At 42.5% G+C, this 21893-nt stretch overlaps 1 protein-coding gene across 1 annotated transcript in view; it reads right to left on the reverse strand.

Moving 5' to 3' along the window:
• BTC (betacellulin) overlaps window positions 1–1117 on the reverse strand; it is a 39296-nt gene extending 38179 nt beyond the window's left edge. Inside the window, exon 1 of the mRNA XM_079919569.1 lies at window positions 1019–1117. Coding sequence (XP_079775695.1) covers window positions 1019–1082 — 64 coding nt within the window. The 5' untranslated portion in view covers window positions 1083–1117. The remainder of the gene's footprint in view (window positions 1–1018) is intronic.
• Between the last annotated feature and the right edge of the window lie 20776 nt (window positions 1118–21893).

A 21893-nucleotide genomic window follows, 5' to 3' on the forward strand; every position in this document is an offset into this window, starting at 1 on the left:
GTAGTAGGATTTTCCCACTTAAGTATCTACCTGCTACCTTCCCATACTAGAGAGTGAGGGGAACACTGCTTCCAGCAGTATAAACTTGCCCCAGCATCCGAAGTTCCAGCTCTTTCTCTGCCAGCACTGACTCCCAAGGAGGTGAGGAGAGCCTCCGGGAGGGCCAGGCATCCTACCACTTCTCCCACTAGCCACTGTCCCCTCACACCAGGTGACTGACCACACCCAGTAGTCCTTAGCCTAACCACCCAAGTTTCACCTTCGAAGTGAAGAAAAGTTTTCTCTCTGCAACTTCTCCTTAAAACAGGAAATAATATACTCCAAGTAAAGCAGCTATGTGTTTCATCAATACTGCCCTCAGTAAAAATATGTCATCTCCCTTTCCTTTTGTTTCCCTATCAGGAACAGGAGATCCAGGTCTCAAAAGTTGAATCTTTTCTCCCTCCTCCTGCCCCTCTCAACTTCGCCAGCAAGAAAGGGGTGGAATAATTCATTTTCGGGCCTTCCTCAGCTCTAGTCTCTCCGGGGTTGTCCCCTTCCTCTCTCTGGCACGCGCCCAGGCAAACTGCTCTCCCCCTGCTCCGCACTCCCGGAGGCCTGCATCTCAAGCCAGGGAGTTCCCTTTCCTCTTCTTCCCAGGGGATGTCTTTTCGGTCTAGTCTCCCAGGCTCCCACTTTGGTGGATTTGCCAAAATCCTCCACCTGCCACACCTCCTCGCTCACGGGCACCGCGCCGCAACGCCCAAGAGCACCGGCGCCCAGGCCCTCCGCTCTGCGCCCGCCCACGGGATCCCTTCCGCCCTCGGACCGCCCCCTGCGCCCAGGGCCGCCGCAACAGGTGCAGCCCCAGGTGCCCAAGTGCCGGATTCTTAACCTCGTGCTACCCGAGTCGTCCAAGTTCTTCGACCCGCCCCTGCCAACCCCAGGGCCCCCTCGGGTCCAAATGCCAGCGCGGAAGGCTCGCCCTCCCTGCGACTCCACCCTAGACTTTCCTCCTGGGTCTCCAGCGACCACTTACCCAGGGCGAGGGCCAGGAGCAGTGGCAGGGAGCTGGCGCCGCTGCCCGGGACGGCCCGGGCCATCAACCCCGCTGCCGGGCCTAGCAGCCCCGAGACGAGTCTCCCGCCTCCTCCTGCGCCCCCTTCCCGGGCCACGGGCGCCCGACGGGGTGCCTGGAAACGAATCCCGGAGTTAGCAGGAAGCAAAACTACTCCCCAGGCTGCCACCCGGCTACCGGGCGGGCGGACACCCCGGGCGGGCGGCCGACCGGCTACGCGAGTGTCGCCGGGAAGAGGGAGCCTCCTATTTATCCGCGCTCTTTCTGCACACACCCCATCGACGAGGCGCAGGACTTCGTCGTGGTGGCCTCCACGCCGTTCCCACCCAAGTGACCCCACACCCACACAACGGGACACTTGCGGGCTCCCCTCGGGTCAGCTCACCCACGCCCCCTGCTGGGTCGCACCTGAAGGTTCATTTCCCTCCCCTTGGGGAGTCGAGGAGGTGGGGAGGGAGCGGAGAGAGAGCACGTGGAGGGGCCCGAGGTGCGGGGCCTGCGGGCCGCCGTGGAGCAAGCCGGCTCTAAACTCCCTCCCCGAGCCCACTGAGCGAGAACGGCAGACTCGGACTGCTCTGGAATTCCAGCTCCCCTTATTTCAGCCAATTGCTGGTGTCCTGGAGGGACCAGAGCCAACACTCACTGTGGTTAACCTCAGGCATTTGACAATTTCCAAGCTTCTCTTTTCCATACGTAATTTGTTGAATATCTGGGAGTGTGGGCTCACCAAGAGCTACTTTAAGGATGTCACTTATATTTTTTTATTTCTCCATTTACTCGTCTATCCATTGTATTTTCATTTATTTATTTAATTCATCAACTCTGTTGGATCTATAAGAATAAGGAGAATCCTTTTTGCCTGGGGCTTCCCAAGCACTATCTCTACCTCAACACATCTCTTCTTTGAGGAGACGTGGAATCTGATGGTTCTGCACCAAGCATTTCCTGGAACACAAAGGCATCCGCACAGCTTTCAAAGACAGAAAGTAGCATCCAGTTTTACCTTACATGATTTGTCTCCAAAATAACTAAAGCGTACAGCAGTTTTCTTACTGATCTATATTCCTCTTTCTTGATCAATATGTGTAATCATGCCTCCTCAGTACAGAAGTTGTATTTCTATAGCATCCGAAAGTCCAATAAACATTCATTTACATAAGAAATGCAGTTCAGATGTCTTCCCCTTCCTCCCCATTGTTTAAATTAAACAAATTATTATGTGCTTTTCTTCAACAAGTGACATTTCATTTCAAAACCAATTCACGTTATTTTAGCGCACCAGGCAACCAATATACACAGAGGAATAAAAATCAGTTGGTAATTTCCAGAATCCCATTCTAGCACCCACATGACAGCTCAGAAAGCATCTATGAGAAGACAGACATGAGGTTTAGAGAGTTCAAGGTTGTGAGATAGGTGGTTACTGCACCCCAGATAAAAAGGGCAAGAGCACACGAAGCCAAGGGGATTTGACATCATCTCCCTCCTTTCCATCTCCATCCTTCCCTTTTCCTTTCTGATATTGTCTCCTTCCCTCAGGATCAGGGCCCTAGGTGAAGGCATCTTTCACTCTGAGACGGCACCCTAGCCAACAACTGTCCTGGTATCCTCAACAGAACATTATTATTTTTATTTTCCTTCTCCATAAATATTAATAAAAAATAAAGCAAACCTAAGCAAAAAATACCAGATGTTTGTCGAATATTGTAAAGTGCCAAGACTTGGTGTAAATGTTCACCATTCATGCCATTCAAAGGGTAAATTAACTGTTTCAGGCCACTGGAGTATGAAATAGGGTACTTGAATATATTAAATAAGCCAGATAAATTAATAACCTTCCCTAAGGGCTTTATTTACTGCCAGAAGTAAAATAAATACTCCAGAGAATATGTCTTCCAAATTTCCTGGCACCGAAGGTTCAATCTTCAGCAAGAAAGAGGTGGAATAATTCATTTTCGGGTCTTCCTCAGCTCTCGTCTCTCCGGGGTCGTCCCCTTCCTCTCTCTGGCACGCGCCCAGGCAAACTGCGCTTCAAGATCAAGCAACGTTCTCTTTCCTTTCTTTCTTCCTACCCTCCTTACTGCCTACGTTCCTTCCTTCTTTCTCTCCCTTCTTCTCTTCCTCCTCCTTCTTTTTTCTCTCTCAATTCATTCACTAAGGGGGAAAGCCAATCTGGGTTCCAACCACTAACTTTGGAAGAGTAGGAGGCAAGAATTGACTTTCATGAGGCCTCATTCGTGTAACTGAGGTGTGTCTCAATGCTTTAGATTATAAACTGAGCTGTTACTAAGAGATGAATGGGTCAAATCTGTAACAGAGTCACAAGGTAGAACTTATATTCCCAGAATCCCCAAGCCAAGGATTGCTTGAATCGTGTCTTTCCTGTGCCAGCTTTAAGCCAATATAACCAGCCCTCCTGAACCTGGTATGAGGCTTAAGTGGATGCCTTTGGAGGCCTTTAAGCATCAATGTTTTCTCTTCTCACACAGAGCAGCCTCCAGCAGGGACACTCCTCCCCCTCCACTGGACAGGACGAAACAAGCTTGTGGTTATTTGTGGGGCACAACACCTAAACAGACACACATGTGATGGTAGAAAGGAAAATTCTAGAATGTATCCATTCAAGGTCAGCATGTAATCTCCAAATTATGACTTTAAGGTATTCAGTAGCATAGGAAGATTTCCTAGTAGTCAATAACATTATTTAATTCAATAAGAGTAGATGAATAAAAAGAAATATGAATGGTGAATATAATGTTTTTATAGTAATGATAAACATTATGCATTGTAGATTACTAAAAATTAGTAGTATATATAGAGGGTTTTCAAATGTTCTTAAAACTATTAAATTAGCCTCTATGGAAAACCAGTGAAAAATCAATGCTCAAAAGCTGTATTCAGGTGATTTTGCTTTACACCCTAGTTTTTCTGGGGAAAGGGGATTATTAGTGACTTTTTTTTTCTTACGTATTTTATCATACCTTCTTCTTCAGTCCTTCAGGTATCCATTTTTTATACGTAAGCCTCAATCTGTTTGACTTGCTATCTTTTTTCAACGGCAGCTTAATATTGATACAAGTTTAGTAAATCTCAAATATAATCATCTATGTGATATCTATCAGTTTCAGCTCTCTGTTATGACCTTTTCCTGTGACCATATTCATACATACCTGATAAAGATACTTCTGATTTTTTAAAAAACCTGGGCTTTTGTGCAGGCCCTAGTTGTAGACTAAGTAGGCAAGCACTTAAGTGGCATAATTTTAGTGTTGTAGTACAACCAGGCCCTAGACATCCCTCCCTGACACACCTGGCACAGTGGCTTCTTCCCTTCCTACATGGTCATCGTTTCCCATCAGTGTCAACACTCCTCCATGTGGGACCACAGAGTAGTATACTATGTACAATTGGTTCTGGAGTTTTTTTAGTCTGTTCAAATTGGACTTTGTCACTGAATGCCTGGATCACAAACTACTCATCTCCCTGAGCCTCAGTTTTCTCATCTATAAAATGTGATGGTAATGATTGGCACCGTTTTTATGATTCACAATGATATATATCTCTAAGGCAAAAATCTGGCATATTAGAAATTATTCAGTGTATTATGGTTATTATATCATTTTACAATCTATTTATAGGTTACATAAGGGAAAAGAGTAGGGACTAGCTTCCTTCATTAACCCTCTCTTACTAATATTCCTAGTGGAGGGAAGGAAAGAGCACAGAGCAAATCTCTGATGGGAGGGCTTCCCCAGCGGCGCATTGGTTAAGAATCCGCCTACCAATGCAGGCGACACGGGTTCGAGCCCTGGTCCGGGAAGATCCCACATGCTGTAGAGCAACTAAGCCCATGCGCCACAACTACTGAGCCTGCGCTCTAGAGCCTGCAAGCCACAACTACTGAGCCCTCATGCCCCCGCTACTGAAGCCCACGTGCCTAGAGCCTGTGCTCCACAGCAAGAGAAGCCACCACAATGAGAAGCCTGTGCACCACAACGAAGAGTAGCGCCCGCTCACCACAACTAGAGAAAGCCCGCGCGCAGCAACAAAGACCTAACGCAGCCAAAAATCAATAAATAAAATAATAAATTTATTTTTTTTTAAATCTCTGATGAGAAAGTAACAGTGAGCCTGAAATTCCATGAATTTGGGCACTGTCTATGCCTCTGGCAATCCCTTAGACCCCTCTGACCTTCTTTCATCTGGTGGCTTCAAACTTATCCCAGGATTTGGTGCAACTGTAGCAACCATTTTAACAGAACATCAGAAAGAAGCAGAGTTGTTGGAAGAGGAGGTGGCAACACCTCTGAGGGAATCTCAGGTTCTGAGGGCAGACTTTAGGAAGCATAGTAGAAAGCATTAGGGGTAAAAAAAGGAAGGGAGATAGGGAAATAGAAGTAATGTTACTACAGGAAAACTTGCAAACAACTTGCCAGATAGAGAATATTCTCCTAACCCATACAATGGCAAAATGTCACCCCCGCAATTTTTTTCTGCTCTTGTCCCTGTATTCTAGTTCATCAAACATACTGAATACTTACCTTGCACCACGCATTGTATTAGGAGGTGCTGGTATTACCCAAACGAACACATCTGAGATGAGAACATTTTGCCTGTAGCATCTTTCACCCCACTGTGGACACACTTATTGTGGACAAAGTGAGTGTTCCTGTCCCCTCCCCACTATCCCATAAGTCCCCCTCACAGGTAGGGGAGGAAGTTTTTCAGTTACGTTTACATGAGTTCCTCAACCCACTGCCAGAATAATAATAACAATGAACACATTGATGCTTACTGTGTAGCAGGCACCATTCTCAGCACTTACGTACACTAACTTTTTAAATGCTCACCAAATGGAATGTGAATTATGTATCATTGTTATTCTCATTTCGCAGTGAGGACATTGAAACACGGAAGTTAAATAAGTTGCCCAAAGTCACGTAGCTGATATATGGCAGAGCTATGCTGTGTATGCTCAAGTTCTGAATCCTGGGCACACTCTTCAAATCCAATGACCTAGTAGGAAATCGTTGCCATTGACTCTGTGCAGCTCAAGTAGTCATAGCGAGTGTAGTCAATCCTCTGGCCACCTGCTGGAAGTCTCATTTGAGAACAACAGTGTATCTAATGAGTTCTTCACTTGACTTCCTGAAAAATCGCTTCCCTTCACCATAGAGAGGAAGAGATGAGGGGATTGCTGCATTGGACTGTAATTCTAACTCACAAGGTGAGATTGGCTGTAAAGTTAAAAACAAAATGAAACGTAGGAGATAAATGACTATGCAACCCTAGAATTAGTTCTGACCATGTAGGGGGAAGACTGGAATCGGCTACGCAGCGTCAGCTGAAAGAAGGCATCACAGAGAAAAACGGGCATGCTAAGAGGGCTTGAGAAGCTAAAAATGGGTGAATTTTCAACAGAGTTTAAAACTCTCAAAAAAGGGCTTCCCTGGTGGCGCAGTGGTTGAGAGTCCACCTGCCGACGCAGGGGACACGGGTTCGTGCCCCGGTCTGGGAGGATCCCACATGCCGCGGAGCGGCTGGGCCCGTGAGCCATGGCCGCTGAGCCTGCGCGTCCGGAGCCTGTGCTCCGCAACGGGAGAGGCCGCAGCAGTGAGAGGCCCGCGTACCGCAAAAAAAAAAAAAAAAAAACTCTCAAAAAAGACGTGATTCCTATTATGTAATTATTAACAATTTCAGTTAAAAATTATCTAAAATCTGGAGAGCAAGTCGCATATTCATATGCAGACAAGAGTGACTATCACAGACCTGTGAAAAAAGTCTCTGAGGAGGTTGAGATGTCCGAAAATGACTTGGGACCACAGAGCTCTAATTATGTTCGTAATGAAAATATCAAAATGGGGCATGGCCAATTGCTCTGTGCCAATGGTGCAACAAACATGAATCACACACACACGTACACACGTTTTTTTTCACTTTTATTGTGATTTAATTTTTTCTTCCAAGCAGAACAAAAGAGAAAAAAAAGAGCATCTGAGGAGGTATCGAAACCCAAGATGAGTGCAGAATTTCCTTGTTTTTTAAGGCTGACCAGTATTTCATTGTATATACACACCACATCTTCTTTTTTTTTTTTTTTTTTTTTTGCGGTACACGGGCCTCTCACTGTCGTGGCCTCTCCCGTTGCGGAGCACAGGCTCCGGACGCACAGGCTCAGCGGCCATGGCTCACGGGCCCAGCTGCTCCGCGGCATGTGGGATCCTCCCAGACCGGGGCATGAACCCGCGTCCCCTGCATCGGCAGGCAGACTCTCAACCACTGCGCCACCAGGGAAGCCCCACATCTTCTTTTTCCATTCATTTGTCTATGGATATTTAGGTTGTTCCCATATCTCGGCTATTGTGAATAGTTACACAGTAGGAGTGCTAATATCTCTTCAAGGTCCTGATTTCAATTCTTTGGCATAAATACCTAGAAGCGGGATTGCTGGATCCTATGGTAGGTCCATTTTTAACTCTTTGAAGAAACTTTGTACTGTTTCCCATAGTAGCAGCACCATTTTACATTCCCATCTCCAGTGTGCAGGGGTTCTAACTTCTTCTCATCCTCACTAACAACCGTTGTCTTTGTTTTATCATAACCATCTAGCAAGTGAATTCTGCAATATGTGACAACATGGATGAATCTTGAGGACATTATAATACATGAAATAAGCCAGTCCCAGAAAGAAAAATATTGCATGATTCCATTTATATGAGGTATCTAAAATAGTCAGATTCATAGACTCAAAGAGTGAAGCAGTGGTTTCCAGGGGCTGGGCAGACAGAGAAAAGAGAAATTACTAATCAACTGGCATAAAGTTTCAGTTAAGCAAGGTGAATGAGCTCTAGAGATCTGCTGTCCATTGCACCCATAGTCAACAATAATGTCATGGACACTAACAATTTTGTTAGGAGGGTAGATCTCACGTGTTTTATTCTTACCACAATAAAACAAAATGTAAAAATAAAAAACCCAAGATGAATATAGACATCTTACGAGAGTTTGCAAATCCTCTGATGAATTCAAGTGTTTTGATTCATATGAGTTATATTCCAAGACACTGGGGAGGAGGTGGAGCTACTAGTAATCTATGTGAAATCAATCCCAAAAGACTGAAGATAAGGAAATATATTTTTAGTGTTCCCCAAAGGGAAGAACGTATAGCTCCTAAATGATAAGTTGCTAAACTTAACCAGACTGGTAAGGGTTCTCGCCTCTGTTTCACAAATAACAGTTCTTTCTGGGTCGTTTAGCCTTAAGCAGAGAGGACAGAGGCAAGGAGCAGGGGAAGGAAGGTGGCTTGCATGATAGATTTCTTCAAATATTTGAAGAATTGTCCCATGGAAAATTAATTATATTCATACCGCTCAGTCCCAGTGGTTGCAACAAGGACCTAAGGGTTAGAGGCAGATGCATTTGGATTCAATATAAAGATTCATCTAAAATTCTAATGAGAAAATAGATTCCCTGGGGAAATAATACATTCCCTGGCACTGGAAATGCACATGCTATGTACTGTAAAGGCAATTCCAATAATTTCATCTCATTCCTAACATGGAGATGCTGAGATTCCAAGGCTAGATGACTTTAAACAGCCTTTTTCAACCATAAAATGCTAATACAACGCTGCAAGTTTTCTTCCTTCAATACTGTTTTAAAGTAACCAGAAGATCACCGAGAAACCATTTCTGCTCAAATCTGCCATGAAACTAGACATTTAAAAAATAATTTTGAAAACTAATTAACATACAAACGGCTAAGAATTCTCCATATTCTAAACTATCTTCAAATTGCAACTTAAGTTAAAATTTAATTTAAAACCAGTACTTTTAGTTTATGGTCCATAGTATTTATGTTCTCACCGGCTCCCATGGAAATGAAAAATAAGTAATAAAATATACTTATTACAAATCATGGTCTATTGGTCTCACAAATGATACAGTTTAACAATTTCTGCATTTTTAGTCTATCAACAAGTTCAAGGTTATGTCAATTATCAAATTATTTAAATGTGAGTTGCATAAGGTTAAATTTTGACACAGCTCAAATCACAATCTTTAAGCTATATAGATTATATTTTTTAATGTATTCCTGAGGGCAAAAAATGGAGATTTAATTTAGGGGTATGGACATAAATTGCATTTAAACAGAGTAAATATTCCCATGAACAAAGAAATCTAAAGGAAGGATTCTTTTTAACTACAGTTGATGCCCCGAAAGATGAAGGCTGAGACTTGCAATGTAGTCTAGACTGAAAAGCTGTTATTGAGACTTCCAGCTGTGATGACAAATGACGTTTGTAAATCTTAATGACTTCTAACTGCTGTATCCCTTTCTTTGGGCAAACTGTCAAAATGGTAAATTCAACAGAAAAATTCCTTAGAGTGAGTAAATAACCTTAGCCTTCTCCCTTTAAATGTTCATAATTTGAGATTTTAGTTTTTCATGATGTTCTTTTCATTTGTACTTTCTTCATCCTTAGAAAGCCTTGGAAGCATCCATTCTTATGGCTATCTCTTATTGTCTTTGTTTTATAAATAAGGCATAAAGAAGTTTTATAACACAAGTCTCAGCATTAGAACTCGAATCAAGGACTTTTACAACTGAATCCAATACATAACCTAGCACACTATATCCTTCTGCCACCCTAGTGCGGACAACTTCATTAATAAAACCCATTTCAGGTCATTCCAGACTTGCAAAGTGTCATTGCCTGTCATCCCACAGGTAAGATCGAAATGATGCCCCTCCTTTAGAAATTTACTTAGCAGAAGATGGTGTGGTAAAGAAATTAAAACATTTATTATACAAACCTTCCCTCAATCCTCTCAATTTTTATATTTCCACCATTCCCCTCCGTTTAAAGATATATTTACACTGCAGTTATTTTCAACTATCTCCTTTATTACCATCTGAAATACTTTTCCCCATGAATCAAAATGATAGCTCTGCAAACAATCAATGGTTGTGGAAAATAAATGATTGGATACATAGAAAATGTTCAGACTAGTATCTGGCACACAGTAAGCACTGAATAAACGTTAAGTAAAATTTTACCCTTTACACTGCAAGACTGGTAATTCCACAATGAAAATCTGACTATATCCAGAATCTACCCTTTCTTATCTCTTCCACTGCTATCATCTTGGTTAAAACCACCATCAGTTCTTGCCTAGATTATTATAAGAGCCTCCTTACCGGCCTTTCTGCTTCTGCTCTGGACTGTCTGTGCTTAGCTCAGTAGCTGAATGATCGTTTTGATTTTTTTTTTAACATCTTTATTAGAGTACAATAGCTTTACAATGGTGTGTCAGTTTCTGCTTTATAACAAAGTGAATCAGTTATGCATATACATATGTTCCCATATCTCTTCCCTCTTGCATCTTCCTCCTTCCCACCCTCCCTATCCCACCCCTCTAGGTGGTCACAAAGCACCCAGCTGATCTCCCTGTGCTATGCGGCTGCTTCCCACTACCAATCTATTTTACGTTTGGTAGTGTATATATGTCCATGCCACTCTCTCACTTTGTCGCAGCTTACCCTTCCCCCTCCTCGTATCCTCAAGTCCATTCTCTAGTAGGTCTGCATCTTTATTCCTGTCTTGCCCTTAGGTTCTCTGACCATTTTCTTTTTTTTTTTTAATTCCATATATATGTGTTAGCATACAGTATTTGTTTTTCTCTTTCTGACTTACTTCACTCTGTACGACAGTCTCTAGGTCCATCCACCTCACTACAAATAACTCAGTTTCCTTCCTTTTTATGGCTGAGTAATATTCCATTGTATATATGTGACACATCTTCTTTATCCATGCATCGCTTCATGGACAATTAGGTGGCTTCCATGTCCTGGCTATTTTAAATAGAACTGCAATTAACATTTTGGTACATGACTCTTATTGAATTATGGTTTTCTCAGGATATATACCAAGTAGTGGGATTGCTGTGTCATATGGTAGTTCTATTTTGAGTTTTTTAAGAAATCTCCATACTGTTCTCCATAGTGGCTTTATCAATTTACATTCCCATCAACAGTGCAAGAGGGTTCCCTTTTCTCCACACCCTCTCCAGCATTTATTGTTTGTAGATTTTTTGATGATGGCCATTCTGACTGGTGTGAGATTTGCATTTCTCTAATGATTAATGATGTTGAGCATTCTTTCATGTGTTTGTTGGCAATCTGTATATCTTCTTTGGAGAAATGTCTATTTAAGTATTCTGCCCATTTTTGGATTCAGTTGCTTTTTTGATATTGAGCTGCATCAGTTGCTTGTATGTTTTGGAGATTAATCCTTTGTCAGTTGATTCATTTGCAAATATTTTCACCCATTCTGAGGGTTGTCTTTTGGTCTTGTTTATGGTTTCCTTTGCTGCGCAAAAGCTTTCAAGTTTCATTAAGTCCCATTTGTTTATTTTTGCTTATATTTCCATTTCTCTAGGAGGTGGGTCAAAAAGGATCTTGGGGTGATTTATGTCATAGAGTGTTCTGCCTATGTTTTCCTCTAACAGTTTGATAATTTCTGGCCTTACATTTAGGTCTTTAATCCATTTTGAGTTTATTTTTGCGTACGGTGTTAGGAAGTGTTCTAATTTCATTCTTTTACATGTAGCTGTCCAGTTTTCCCAGCACCACTTATTGAAGAGGCTGTCTTTTCTCCACTGTATACTCTTGCCTCCTTTATCAAAGATAAGGTGACCATATGTGCGTGGGTTTATCTCTGGGCTTTCTATCCTGTTCCATTGATCTATATTTCTGTTTTTGTGCCAGTACCATACTGTCTTGATAACTGTAGCTTTGTAGTATAGTCTGAAGTCAGGGAGCCTGATTCCTCCAGCTCCGTTTTTCTCTCTCAAGATTGCTTTGGCTATTCAGGGTCTTTTGTGTTGCCATACAAACTGTGAAATTTTTTGTTTGTGTTCTGTGAAAAATGCCAGTGGTAGTTTGAAAAGGATTGCATTGAATCCATAGATAGCTTTGGGTTGTAAAGTCATTTTCACAATGTTGATTCTTCCAATCCAAGAACATGGTATATCTCTCCATCTATTTGTATCATCTTTAATTTCTTTCATCAGTGTCTTATAATTTTCTGCATACAGGTCTTTTGTCTCCTTAGGTAGGTTTATTCCTAGATATTTTATTCTTTTTGTTGCAGTGGTAAATGGAAGTGTTTTCTTATGTGTTTCCTTATGTGGATTTCCTTTCTTATGGATTTCCTTATGTGTTACTTGTTGTTTTTCCCTTGATGCTTTTAATACTTGTTCTTTGTGTTTAATATTTGATAGTTTGATTAATATGTGTCTTGGTATGTTTCTCCTTGGATTTATCCTGCATGGGACTCTGTGCGCTTCCTGGACTTGATTAACTATTTCCTTTCGCATATTAGGGAAGTTTTCAAATATAATCTCTTCAAATATGTTCTCAGTCCCTTTCTTTTTCTCTTCTTCTTCTGGGACGCCTATAATTCGAATGTCGGTGCGTTTAATGCTGTTCCAGAGGTCTCTAAGACTGTCCTCAATTCTTTTCATTCTTTTTTCTTTATTCTGCTCTGCAGTAGTTATTTCCACTATTTTATTTTCCAGGTCATTTATCTGTTCTTCTGCATCAGTTATTCTGCTATTGATCCCATCTAGAGAATTTTTAATTTCATTTATTGTGTTTTTCATCATTGTTTGTTTACTCTTTAGTTCTTCTAGATCCTCGTTAAATGTTTCTTGTATTTCCTCCATTCTATTTCCAAGATGTGGGATCATCTTTACTATTATTATTCTGAATTCGTTTTCAGGTAGACTGCCTATTTCCCCTTCATTTGTTAGGTCTGGTGGGTTTTTATCTTGCTCCTTCATCTGCTGTGTGTTTCTCTGTCTTCTCATTTTGCTAAACTTACTGTGTTTGGGGTCTCCTTTTTGTAGGCTGCATGTTCATAGTTTCCATTGTTTTTGGTGTCTGTCCCCAGTGGGTAAGGTTGGTCCAGTGGGTTGTGTAGGCTTCCTGGAGGAGGGGACTAGTGCCTGTGTTCTGGTGGATGAGGCTGGATCTTGTCTTTCTGGTGGGCAGGTCCATGTCTGGTGTTGTGTTTTGGGGTGTCTGTGGCCTTATTATGATTTTAGGCAGCCTCTATGCTAATGGATGGGGTTGTGTTCCTGTCTTGCTAGTTGTTTGGCATGGGGTGTCCTGCACTGTAGCTTGCTGGTCATTGAGTGAAGCTGGGTGTTGGTGTTGAGATGGAGATCTCTGGGAGATTTTCGCCGCTTGATATTACGTGGAGCTGAGAGGTCTCTTGTGGACCAGTGTCCTGAACTTGGCTCTCCCACCTCAGTGGCACAGCCCTGATGCCTGGCTGGAGCACCAAGAGCCTGTCCTCCACACGGCTCAGAATAAAAGGGAGAAAAAATAGAAAGAAAGAAAAAGGATAAGATAAAATAAAGTAAGATAAAATTTAAAAAATTATTAAAATAAAAAAATAATTATTAAGAAAAAAAAATTTTATTAAAAAAAAAAAAAAGGACAGAACCGTAGGACAAATGGTAAAAGCCAAGCTATACAGACAAAATCACACACAGAAGCATACACATACATACTCACAAAAAAAGAAAAAGGAAAAAATATATATATATCTTTGCTCCCAAAGTCCACCTCCTCAATTTGGGATGATTCGTTGTCTATTCAGGTATTCCACAGATGCAGGGTACATCAAGTTGATTGTGGAGATTTAATCCGCTGCTCCTGAGGCTGCTGGGAGAGATTTCCCTTTCTCTTCTTTGTTCCCACAGCTCCTGGGGTTCAGCTTTGGATTTGGACCCGCCTCTGCGTGTAGGTCGCCTGAGGACGTCTGTTCTTCGCGCAGACAGGATGGGGTTAAAGGAGCAGCTGATTCGGGGGCTCTGGCTCACTCAGGCTGCGGGGATGGAGGGGTACGGATGCGGAGTGAGCCTGCGGCGGCAGAGGCCGGTGTGACGTTGCGTTCTCCCGATGAAGTTGTCCCTGGATCACGGGACCCTGGCAGTGGCGGGAAGGGGTGTGGATAGTGACCTGTGCTCGCACACAGGCTTCTTGGTGGCGGCAGCAGCACCCTTAGCGTCACATGCCCGTCTCTGGGGTCCAGGCTGATAGCCGCGGCTCGCGCCAGTCTCTGGAGCTCCTTTAAGTGGCGCTCTGAATCCCCTCTCTTCGCGCACCCGGAAACAAAGCTAGCCGTGGCTGTGTTCACGCCGCCAACCCCAGTCCTCTCCCTGTGCTCCCAGCCCCGCCCGCTGGTGAGTGCCGATCCTCTGTGCGGCAATCTCTCCGCTTTGCCCCCCACACCCCTGTTGCTGTGCTCTCCTCCGCCACCCGCAGTCTCCGCCCGCGAAGGGTCTTCTACTTTCCTCCTTCACGGCTCCCTCCCACTGGTGCAGGTCCCGTCCCTATCCTTTTGTCTCTGTTTATTCTTTTTTCTTTTGCCCTACCCAGGTACGTGGGGGAGTTTCTTGCCTTTTGGGAGGTCTGAGGTCTTCTGCCAGCGTTCAGTAGGTGTTCTGTAGGAGTTGTTCCAGGTGTAGATGTATTTCTGATGTATCTGTGGGGAGGAAGGTGATCTCTGCATCTTACTCTTCCGCCATCTTGAAGCTCCTCCAAACTTCTTGATTTTTAAAATGATGTGTTGGATCTATTACTCCTCTGCTTCTCTGTCTCTCTCTCTTTCTCTTTCTCTCCCTAATCGCTGTTCATCTCAGTACAAATATAAACCAAAGTCTTAAAGGATCTATAGGGCCCTGCACAGCCCATAGCCCCCTTTCCATTAGTTCCCTGACTTCATCCGCCCCTCCTACTTGACTTAACTCCAGCCCTTAGGCTTCTTCAAGATTCCACATACTGGCCAGACCCGCTCCCATCTTAGGGCCTTTGGACCAGAGCTTCCTTCTGCCTGTGACATCTCCCTTCTCCCCACATGCTGCATCATTCACCCTTGGCCCCTTCAAATCTCTGGTCACCCTCTTTCAAACTGTACTCTTCCCTTCCCAGTGCCGTTAATGCACCTTAACCTGCACTATGTTTTCACATGGCACATATACCTATTAACATACTATATAATTGATAATATGTATTGTTTCCCACCAGTAGGAAAAAAACCCCGCAGGGGCAGAGATTTTTATCTGTTGGTACACTGATGTGGCCCTAATGCCTGGAAGTGTGTCTGGCATGAAATACCTTAGTCTCTAAAACACTGAATGAATAAATGTGTTACCACCCTGCCGAATACCCTTCAGTACTTCCCCATGGCTGGAGGTCAGAATCCTCGGCCAGCATATAAAAGCTCTGACCATCTGGCCTCTTCCAGTTCCTTCAACTCTGCTCTCTGACCGATGTCTCCCCACGCTGCGGTCCCAATGAACTCTTTGAACTATATGCCGTTTCCTGGCCATAAGCTGAACATCTTCTGCTGACCCGAATGCCTGTGCTCTCTTGTCTACCTGGAAAATACTTCTCACTTTTCAGGGTATCACCTTGACTGTGAAGCTCTTCTTGACTCTCCAGTTCCTGGTAGAATATATTCGTCTCTCTTTTGTGACCCTAGTGTAACCTGAAAAGAGTTCTAACTCAGCAAGAAAGTCACCACAATGGCCTCCTTTGTTTCTGCGCCTGTCTTCCCTGACAACATCATAGGCCACATGAGGGCAGAGACCTTATTCAGACACCCAGCATCTTACACAGTGCAGACAGGGTCATAGAGGTCACAGACAATCAATATATATTCTTGTATATTCATAGGAATGAGTGAAAGATGTCAAGTGCATACTGCTAGTTCCGGTTCTGTCTAACAGCCGTGGCTAGGTTAGAAAGTAAAACTCCTCCAGGTCCAAGATTCTGCCTGTGTCATTCAGAAGAACTCAAGACACGCGCTAAGAGAGAGAGAGGTGAAGCAGAGACGACTGAATGTGGAGAAAGGGCAGAAGTCTGACCAGCAGCACGCAGAGGTCTAGGGCTCCGTCTTCACACCTATTGGAGGCATGGCCATCAAGGGAGAGTCCTATCCAGACCACCTGGATCTCTGGATCTTTGCTGAATTACATTAACTCCAAGGGAGACTCTCTCGAGGTGTGGAGGGCAGGGGAAGGACAACCACTTACGGGAGGATGGCTCTAAAGAGCTTCCAATAGTGGAAGCTGGATAAAATGTCGAGGCAGGAATAAGTAGAGAAGCCAGAGAGAAAAAGGAGAAGAAGAAGGAGAAAAGGAAGGAGGGAAGGAAAGGTAAGGAAAGGAAAGGAAAGGAAAGGAAAGGAACTGCTACTTTTTTCTCTACCAAAATTGCCCTTGCAATGTCCGGCTTGTCATTAACCCAAATTTCAACCCACATCCTTTCTATGGGGACAGTCCCTGAGTACTAGTCCCATATAGCTCTTTTCTATCACCGCCCTTTAAGCATGGCTTTCAAGTATCTTCCCCTTTTCCCGTTGATCATAAACCCTCTTCTTGATCCAGGCATTTTTCCTTGTTTTTTTATCTGTTCTTTGGGCCAGGGTCACATAACATGCTGACTAAGGTTAATTACCTCATTAATTCCTCCACTTTCCTGATGTGCAGTATTATTTTATCACCTTCTGTTCAAAAATGAGTTGAATTCATTACTAGGATTTTGTGCATGAAGGTCAGTTAAACTTCAAATTGTAGGCTAAGAGTCAAGGAATTTAAAAAAAGCCCACAGTGCTACTGCTGAAAATTGTCTCCCAAATGTACCAACTGTGCCCTCAGGTTGTCTTGTTGGAAATATCAGGACACATCCTGGGCCTCAGCTCTGTTTCCCCCACTTCAACCTTTCCAGCAAGATACGCATCTGTAGCATAAAGAGGCCAGAGAGTCTCCTGCCCTTTCTTCCCAAGGTGCCTCTTTCACACTCACATTCCTTCAACTAATTCACTCAATAGCCAGGTGAAAAGCACCCCTTCTGTGTCAGGTACACTGCAAGCCTCCGGGCACATCAGATTAAATAAGACTAGTCTCTGCTCTCAGAATGTGCAGTGCAATTAAAGAACAGAAAACCAAATCAAAGGTTGTTGCAAAGTATGATAAATAGAATAATAACAATAATAATAGTCACTGAAATTTATTGAATTTGTACTATGTGCCAGCCGCACATTACTTTTCATGTATTAACTCATGTATTTAACTCATTCATGTGTTTAGTCAAACAACCCTATGAAGACAGATAATTTTATTATTCTCTATTTTGCAGGTGAGAAAAATGAAACAGAGAGATTAAGTGATTAAGTCAGTCCAGCTGGCTGATAAAGGGCCAAGCCCTGATTTGACTCCAGATACGTACTCTGAAGCATTTAAATCAGACCACGTGACCCAAGACCCCATATCTACCTGTAATCTCTGTTCCTGACTTGTCATGCCTGTTCCTGTGGAGACACTCCCATATGCTAGCCTCTGCATACTTGATGTGCTAACCAAGGACACACATATGCCAAGGAAATACAGGAAAAAAGCCGATCAGAATAATATTGTCATTGTCTGGGTTCTCCAGAGAAACAGAACCAATAGTATTTATTATAAGGAATTGGCTCACATGATTATGTAATTGTTCAAATTCCAAATTAGGTTAAGATGTTGAACCAGCCTTCTACACTGGCAGCTGGCTCATTCAGTGACACACTAAGAGAGCAAGCTTCTGTTTTACAGAGATTTTCTGAGTTTGCCCTGGTATTCTTCAGTGTTACTTCACTTCCCATCAGTCAAAACACAAGTTAAGAAAATGGATAAAAGAAAATTATGTTCTTTGCTATCTTCTAAGCCAGTAATTCTCAAACTTCATTGTGTATAGGAACCTCCTGTGAAAAAAGAAAAAAAAATTTTAATGCATATCCCCAGGCCCTCATCTCAGAGCTTCTGCTTCAGTAAATCTCAGTTGAGGCCCAGGAATCAAGGACATGACAAACAACCAGGTAGTTCTAACACGAGTGTTTGATTTTCAGATCATATTAGGAGAAAAATTTTCTCAGTTCACTCTCACATCTTCTCCTTTCCTAGGTAGGAACTGCAAATTATGATGTGATTACTGTTTATAGCATAATCATCCCATTACATTTCCTCCAGACCCAGGAATGGTGTCCCCTGGTAAACTAATTATCTCCTCACTGGAGTCACAACCACTAGTGGGACAATGTAATGAAGCTTCTCCAACCTCCTGCTTTGTAGCTTGTCTCTTGATTCTGTTTTTCTCCTGAACTCTTTTTCTCACCTTACTTTATCTCCCTTCTCCCTATTTCTTCTTATGAAGCAAACTGGAACTATAAATTATTAAGGAGAGAGTGTAGGGATTTCCTTTCATTATTAACTGCCTTTAATTCCTATTGATACATTTCAGAACCCTGAGCCACTGCCCAGAACTACCTGTTAGGTTTTCGTTCTCAAAGGACATTTGGACTCATGAGGCAATAGCTAACTTGGCCAATTGATTGACAGGGTTTCACCTCTTCGGGAAGCTTAGCCTGAAGTAGACAGAGGAGACGGCCAAATGGGGTCAGAGTTTCATAAAGCAGTGTAAAACCGTCTTAATGAATCTGACTAAGGTTTGGCTAAAAAAATTCTGATTTGTCCATTAAAGATAATTGGTTCACATTTACCCTGTAAGCTAAAGAAACTATGACTCTGAATACCTGCAGTTCTCAAAGTGTGCTTCCCATGAGTACTGATGAAGAGATGGTTCTCTTTTTGATGATCCTCAGGGCCCTATGCTCACCATCATTTGTCTCTTTTTGAAATTTTAAGACCAAGACCCATCAGTTATCAGTTTGTACACATGTTCATCTTATTTCCACTTATTCCTTCAAAATATCTCCTCTTCATTTCCCTTTTTTTTTTTTTTTTCTTTTTTTTTGCGGTACGCGGGCCTCTCACTGTTGTGGCATCTCCCGTTGTGCAGCACAGGCTCCGGACGCGCAGGCTCAGTAGTTGTGGCTCACGGGCCCAGCCGCTCCGTGGCATGTGGGATCTTCCCGGACCGGGGCACGAACCCATGTCCCCTGCACCGGCAGGCGGACTCTCTACCACTGCGCCACCAGGGAAGCCCTCCCTTTCTTTATTCCTACCATTTTTTCCATGCTCATACCCATCTCAACACAGACTTGTGCACACACACACACATACACACAGTGGCCCCAACAAAATCCTCTTGGGCCTCAGCCCTTTGAGATGAAGCCTTGCAACTCTGCAGCGGCAGCAGTGCTCAGAGGGCAAGCCTCACCTAACAGAGGAGTGTGAAATCGACCCAGTGCTAGAAGAAATCGACCCAGTGCTAGACTTGTCAAAATGGCTTCCTGCTGTCAGATAAGCAGAAGGTGCTAATAGGAATACAGGGAGATGGAAAGGGAAGCACTGACACGTATTTGGAGAAACATAAGGGTTGAAACCAGGGGTTCTCTAGAGATGGGAATAAGCTCCAGCTCTGCTGGAGACAACTGTGATGTCTAGGGCAAGAGTAGAAATGGAGGCCTATAGAGCACATGGCTAAATACTGTAAAATATACCCCAAGCTAAAAGCCAATAGAGTATCTTTATCCTCCCTTCTTAATAAATATGCATTCATAACAACAAAATAAAAATGTGTGTGAAGCTATGCTTTGTATCTGACTGAGGATGACTGAATCAAATTGTTATTGCACAAGTCTAGGTGTTCTGTTCAGAGTGTCCCAGTCCGGTGGCCTTGTGATGGGTAGTTGAGCTATAAAATAGACATCCATAATTTATAAGTTATTAATATCTATTCTTTAAGATTATTCTTCCTTGTTGGGCTTCATTTCAGCAAAACCACTAATAATGTTGTTACTATAAAAAGTATCCACATCATTTAATGGGAAACAATATGGAGCTTCCTCAAGAAATTAAAAAGCTCTACCAACCACATGATCCAGCAATTTCACCTTTGAGACCCAAAGGAAATGAAAACAGAATTTTGAAGAAATATATGCCCTCCCATGTTTATTGAAGCATTATTCACAACGGCCCAGATATGGAAACAGCCTAAGTGTCCATCAACAGATGAATGGACCTTCTGAAATATATACAATGGAATATTATTCAGCCATGAGAAAGGAGGACATCCCGCCATTTGCAACAAAATGGATGGACGTTGAAAACATTATGCTAAGTAAGATAAGTCAGAGAAAGTCCAGTACTGTATGATATTTTATATGTGGAAACTGAAAAAGAAAAACTCATAAAAACAGAGAGTAGAATGGTGGTTACCAGGGGATGGAGGTGGGAGAACTGGACACATGTTGTTTAATGCACATTATAGTGAATATAGACAACGATATTGTACTATAATCATCAAACTTGCTAAGAAAATAGAACTTTTATTACAACCAATAAAAAGAAAGGATAATTATGTAACATGATAGAGGTGATAATTATCATTACAGTGGCAATCATATTAAAATATATAAATGTACCAAATTAACATATTGTATACCTTATATTTAAAGAATGGTATATGTCAAATATATTTTAATTTAAAAAAAGGTTATCCATACAGTTTGGGTTCTATTGACAGTGATGATCTAAAGGCTTAAAAAGTAAAACATAATTGTAAAAAGGTCAGGGATTGGACTTCTACTGACCTGACTTTAGTCCCATATTTACCCTGAAGCTATCACAGTGGCCCAAGGATGGAATGCTCTGGTTGGTCAGTTCTGTTTCATTTCAACAATCATAGAAGCAATGAGAACGTCTGCGTTCCCTTTACCCTTTGCCCTTCCCCCTTCAATCTCACACACACAAACCACATAGACTCAAGGGAGAATTATCATAGAAGATAATCATAGTCAAAAACATGCAGCATTGCTTTTGTTCTTTTTCTTCCAATTTACACTTAATGGAAGCATCAGAAGGGAAAATTTGGGGAAATGAGGTGTCTCTGAAGTATTCTTTTTAAAATTATACCTGTGGCAACATTCTGAAACGGAACATGTAATCACAGTAAATAGCCAAAGAAAATCTTGCTTTCTATTTATATATAGTTCAAAAAGTACAAAACTAAAAATATATGACTGTAGGTTATATACATATGTGGTAAAATCTATAAAGAAAAGCAAGAAGATGAAAAAGAACACAAAAATCCAGCCAGTGGGTACTTTTAAGGAGAGCATGGCCAGGGATAGGATCAGAAAAGACACAGAAGACGTGCTGTTCATATTCCATTTCTCAAGCTGGGGTCAAGTATATGGGTGTTCATTTTATTATTATTCTTTATTTCTCATATATGTTATAAATATTATCTTATGTGTAGTTAACATTTAATTTTAATAAAAGAAAATCTGACCTAAGTTTAATTTGAGACTTTTTAAAGTAGCAGTTACAGGGATTGTGGTTTGTCCAGAATAATTATATCATTTGTAAGAGGTATCTGAGAGGCCTTTCTTTACCTTTTGCCTTCTGTGTGGCTGCTAGAACCTGTCCTGATTCTGTGAATAAAGCTGGAATTGAGTTAGACTGTGATGCCATCACCTCCTGCCCAGCAGTCTTATCACCATCCATGGCAGTATGACTGCTATGAAATTTGAAAGGCCCCAACTAAACCAGGCACAGCTCCAGGGTCTGTGGAACTGTGCAGTTTCTTTGAACTTAGGAACAAGAAAGCTCAGAGTGCATTCTCTTCTGCAGGCTTCTTGCCAATGTCCCTAGGTGTAAAACAGTCCACAATCCCAGATGCTTCATCAGAGATGAGACTCTGTGCTATGCACTGAATGTTTGTGTCCCCCCCAAATTTATATGTTGAAACCCTAACCTGCACTGTGATAGTATTTGGAGATGGAGCCTTTGGGGGTAATTAAGGTTAGATGAAATAGATC

The sequence above is a fragment of the Stenella coeruleoalba genome (assembly GCF_951394435.1).
Source record: "Stenella coeruleoalba genome assembly, chromosome: 4".
In the NCBI taxonomy this organism is placed as follows: domain Eukaryota; kingdom Metazoa; phylum Chordata; class Mammalia; order Artiodactyla; family Delphinidae; genus Stenella; species Stenella coeruleoalba.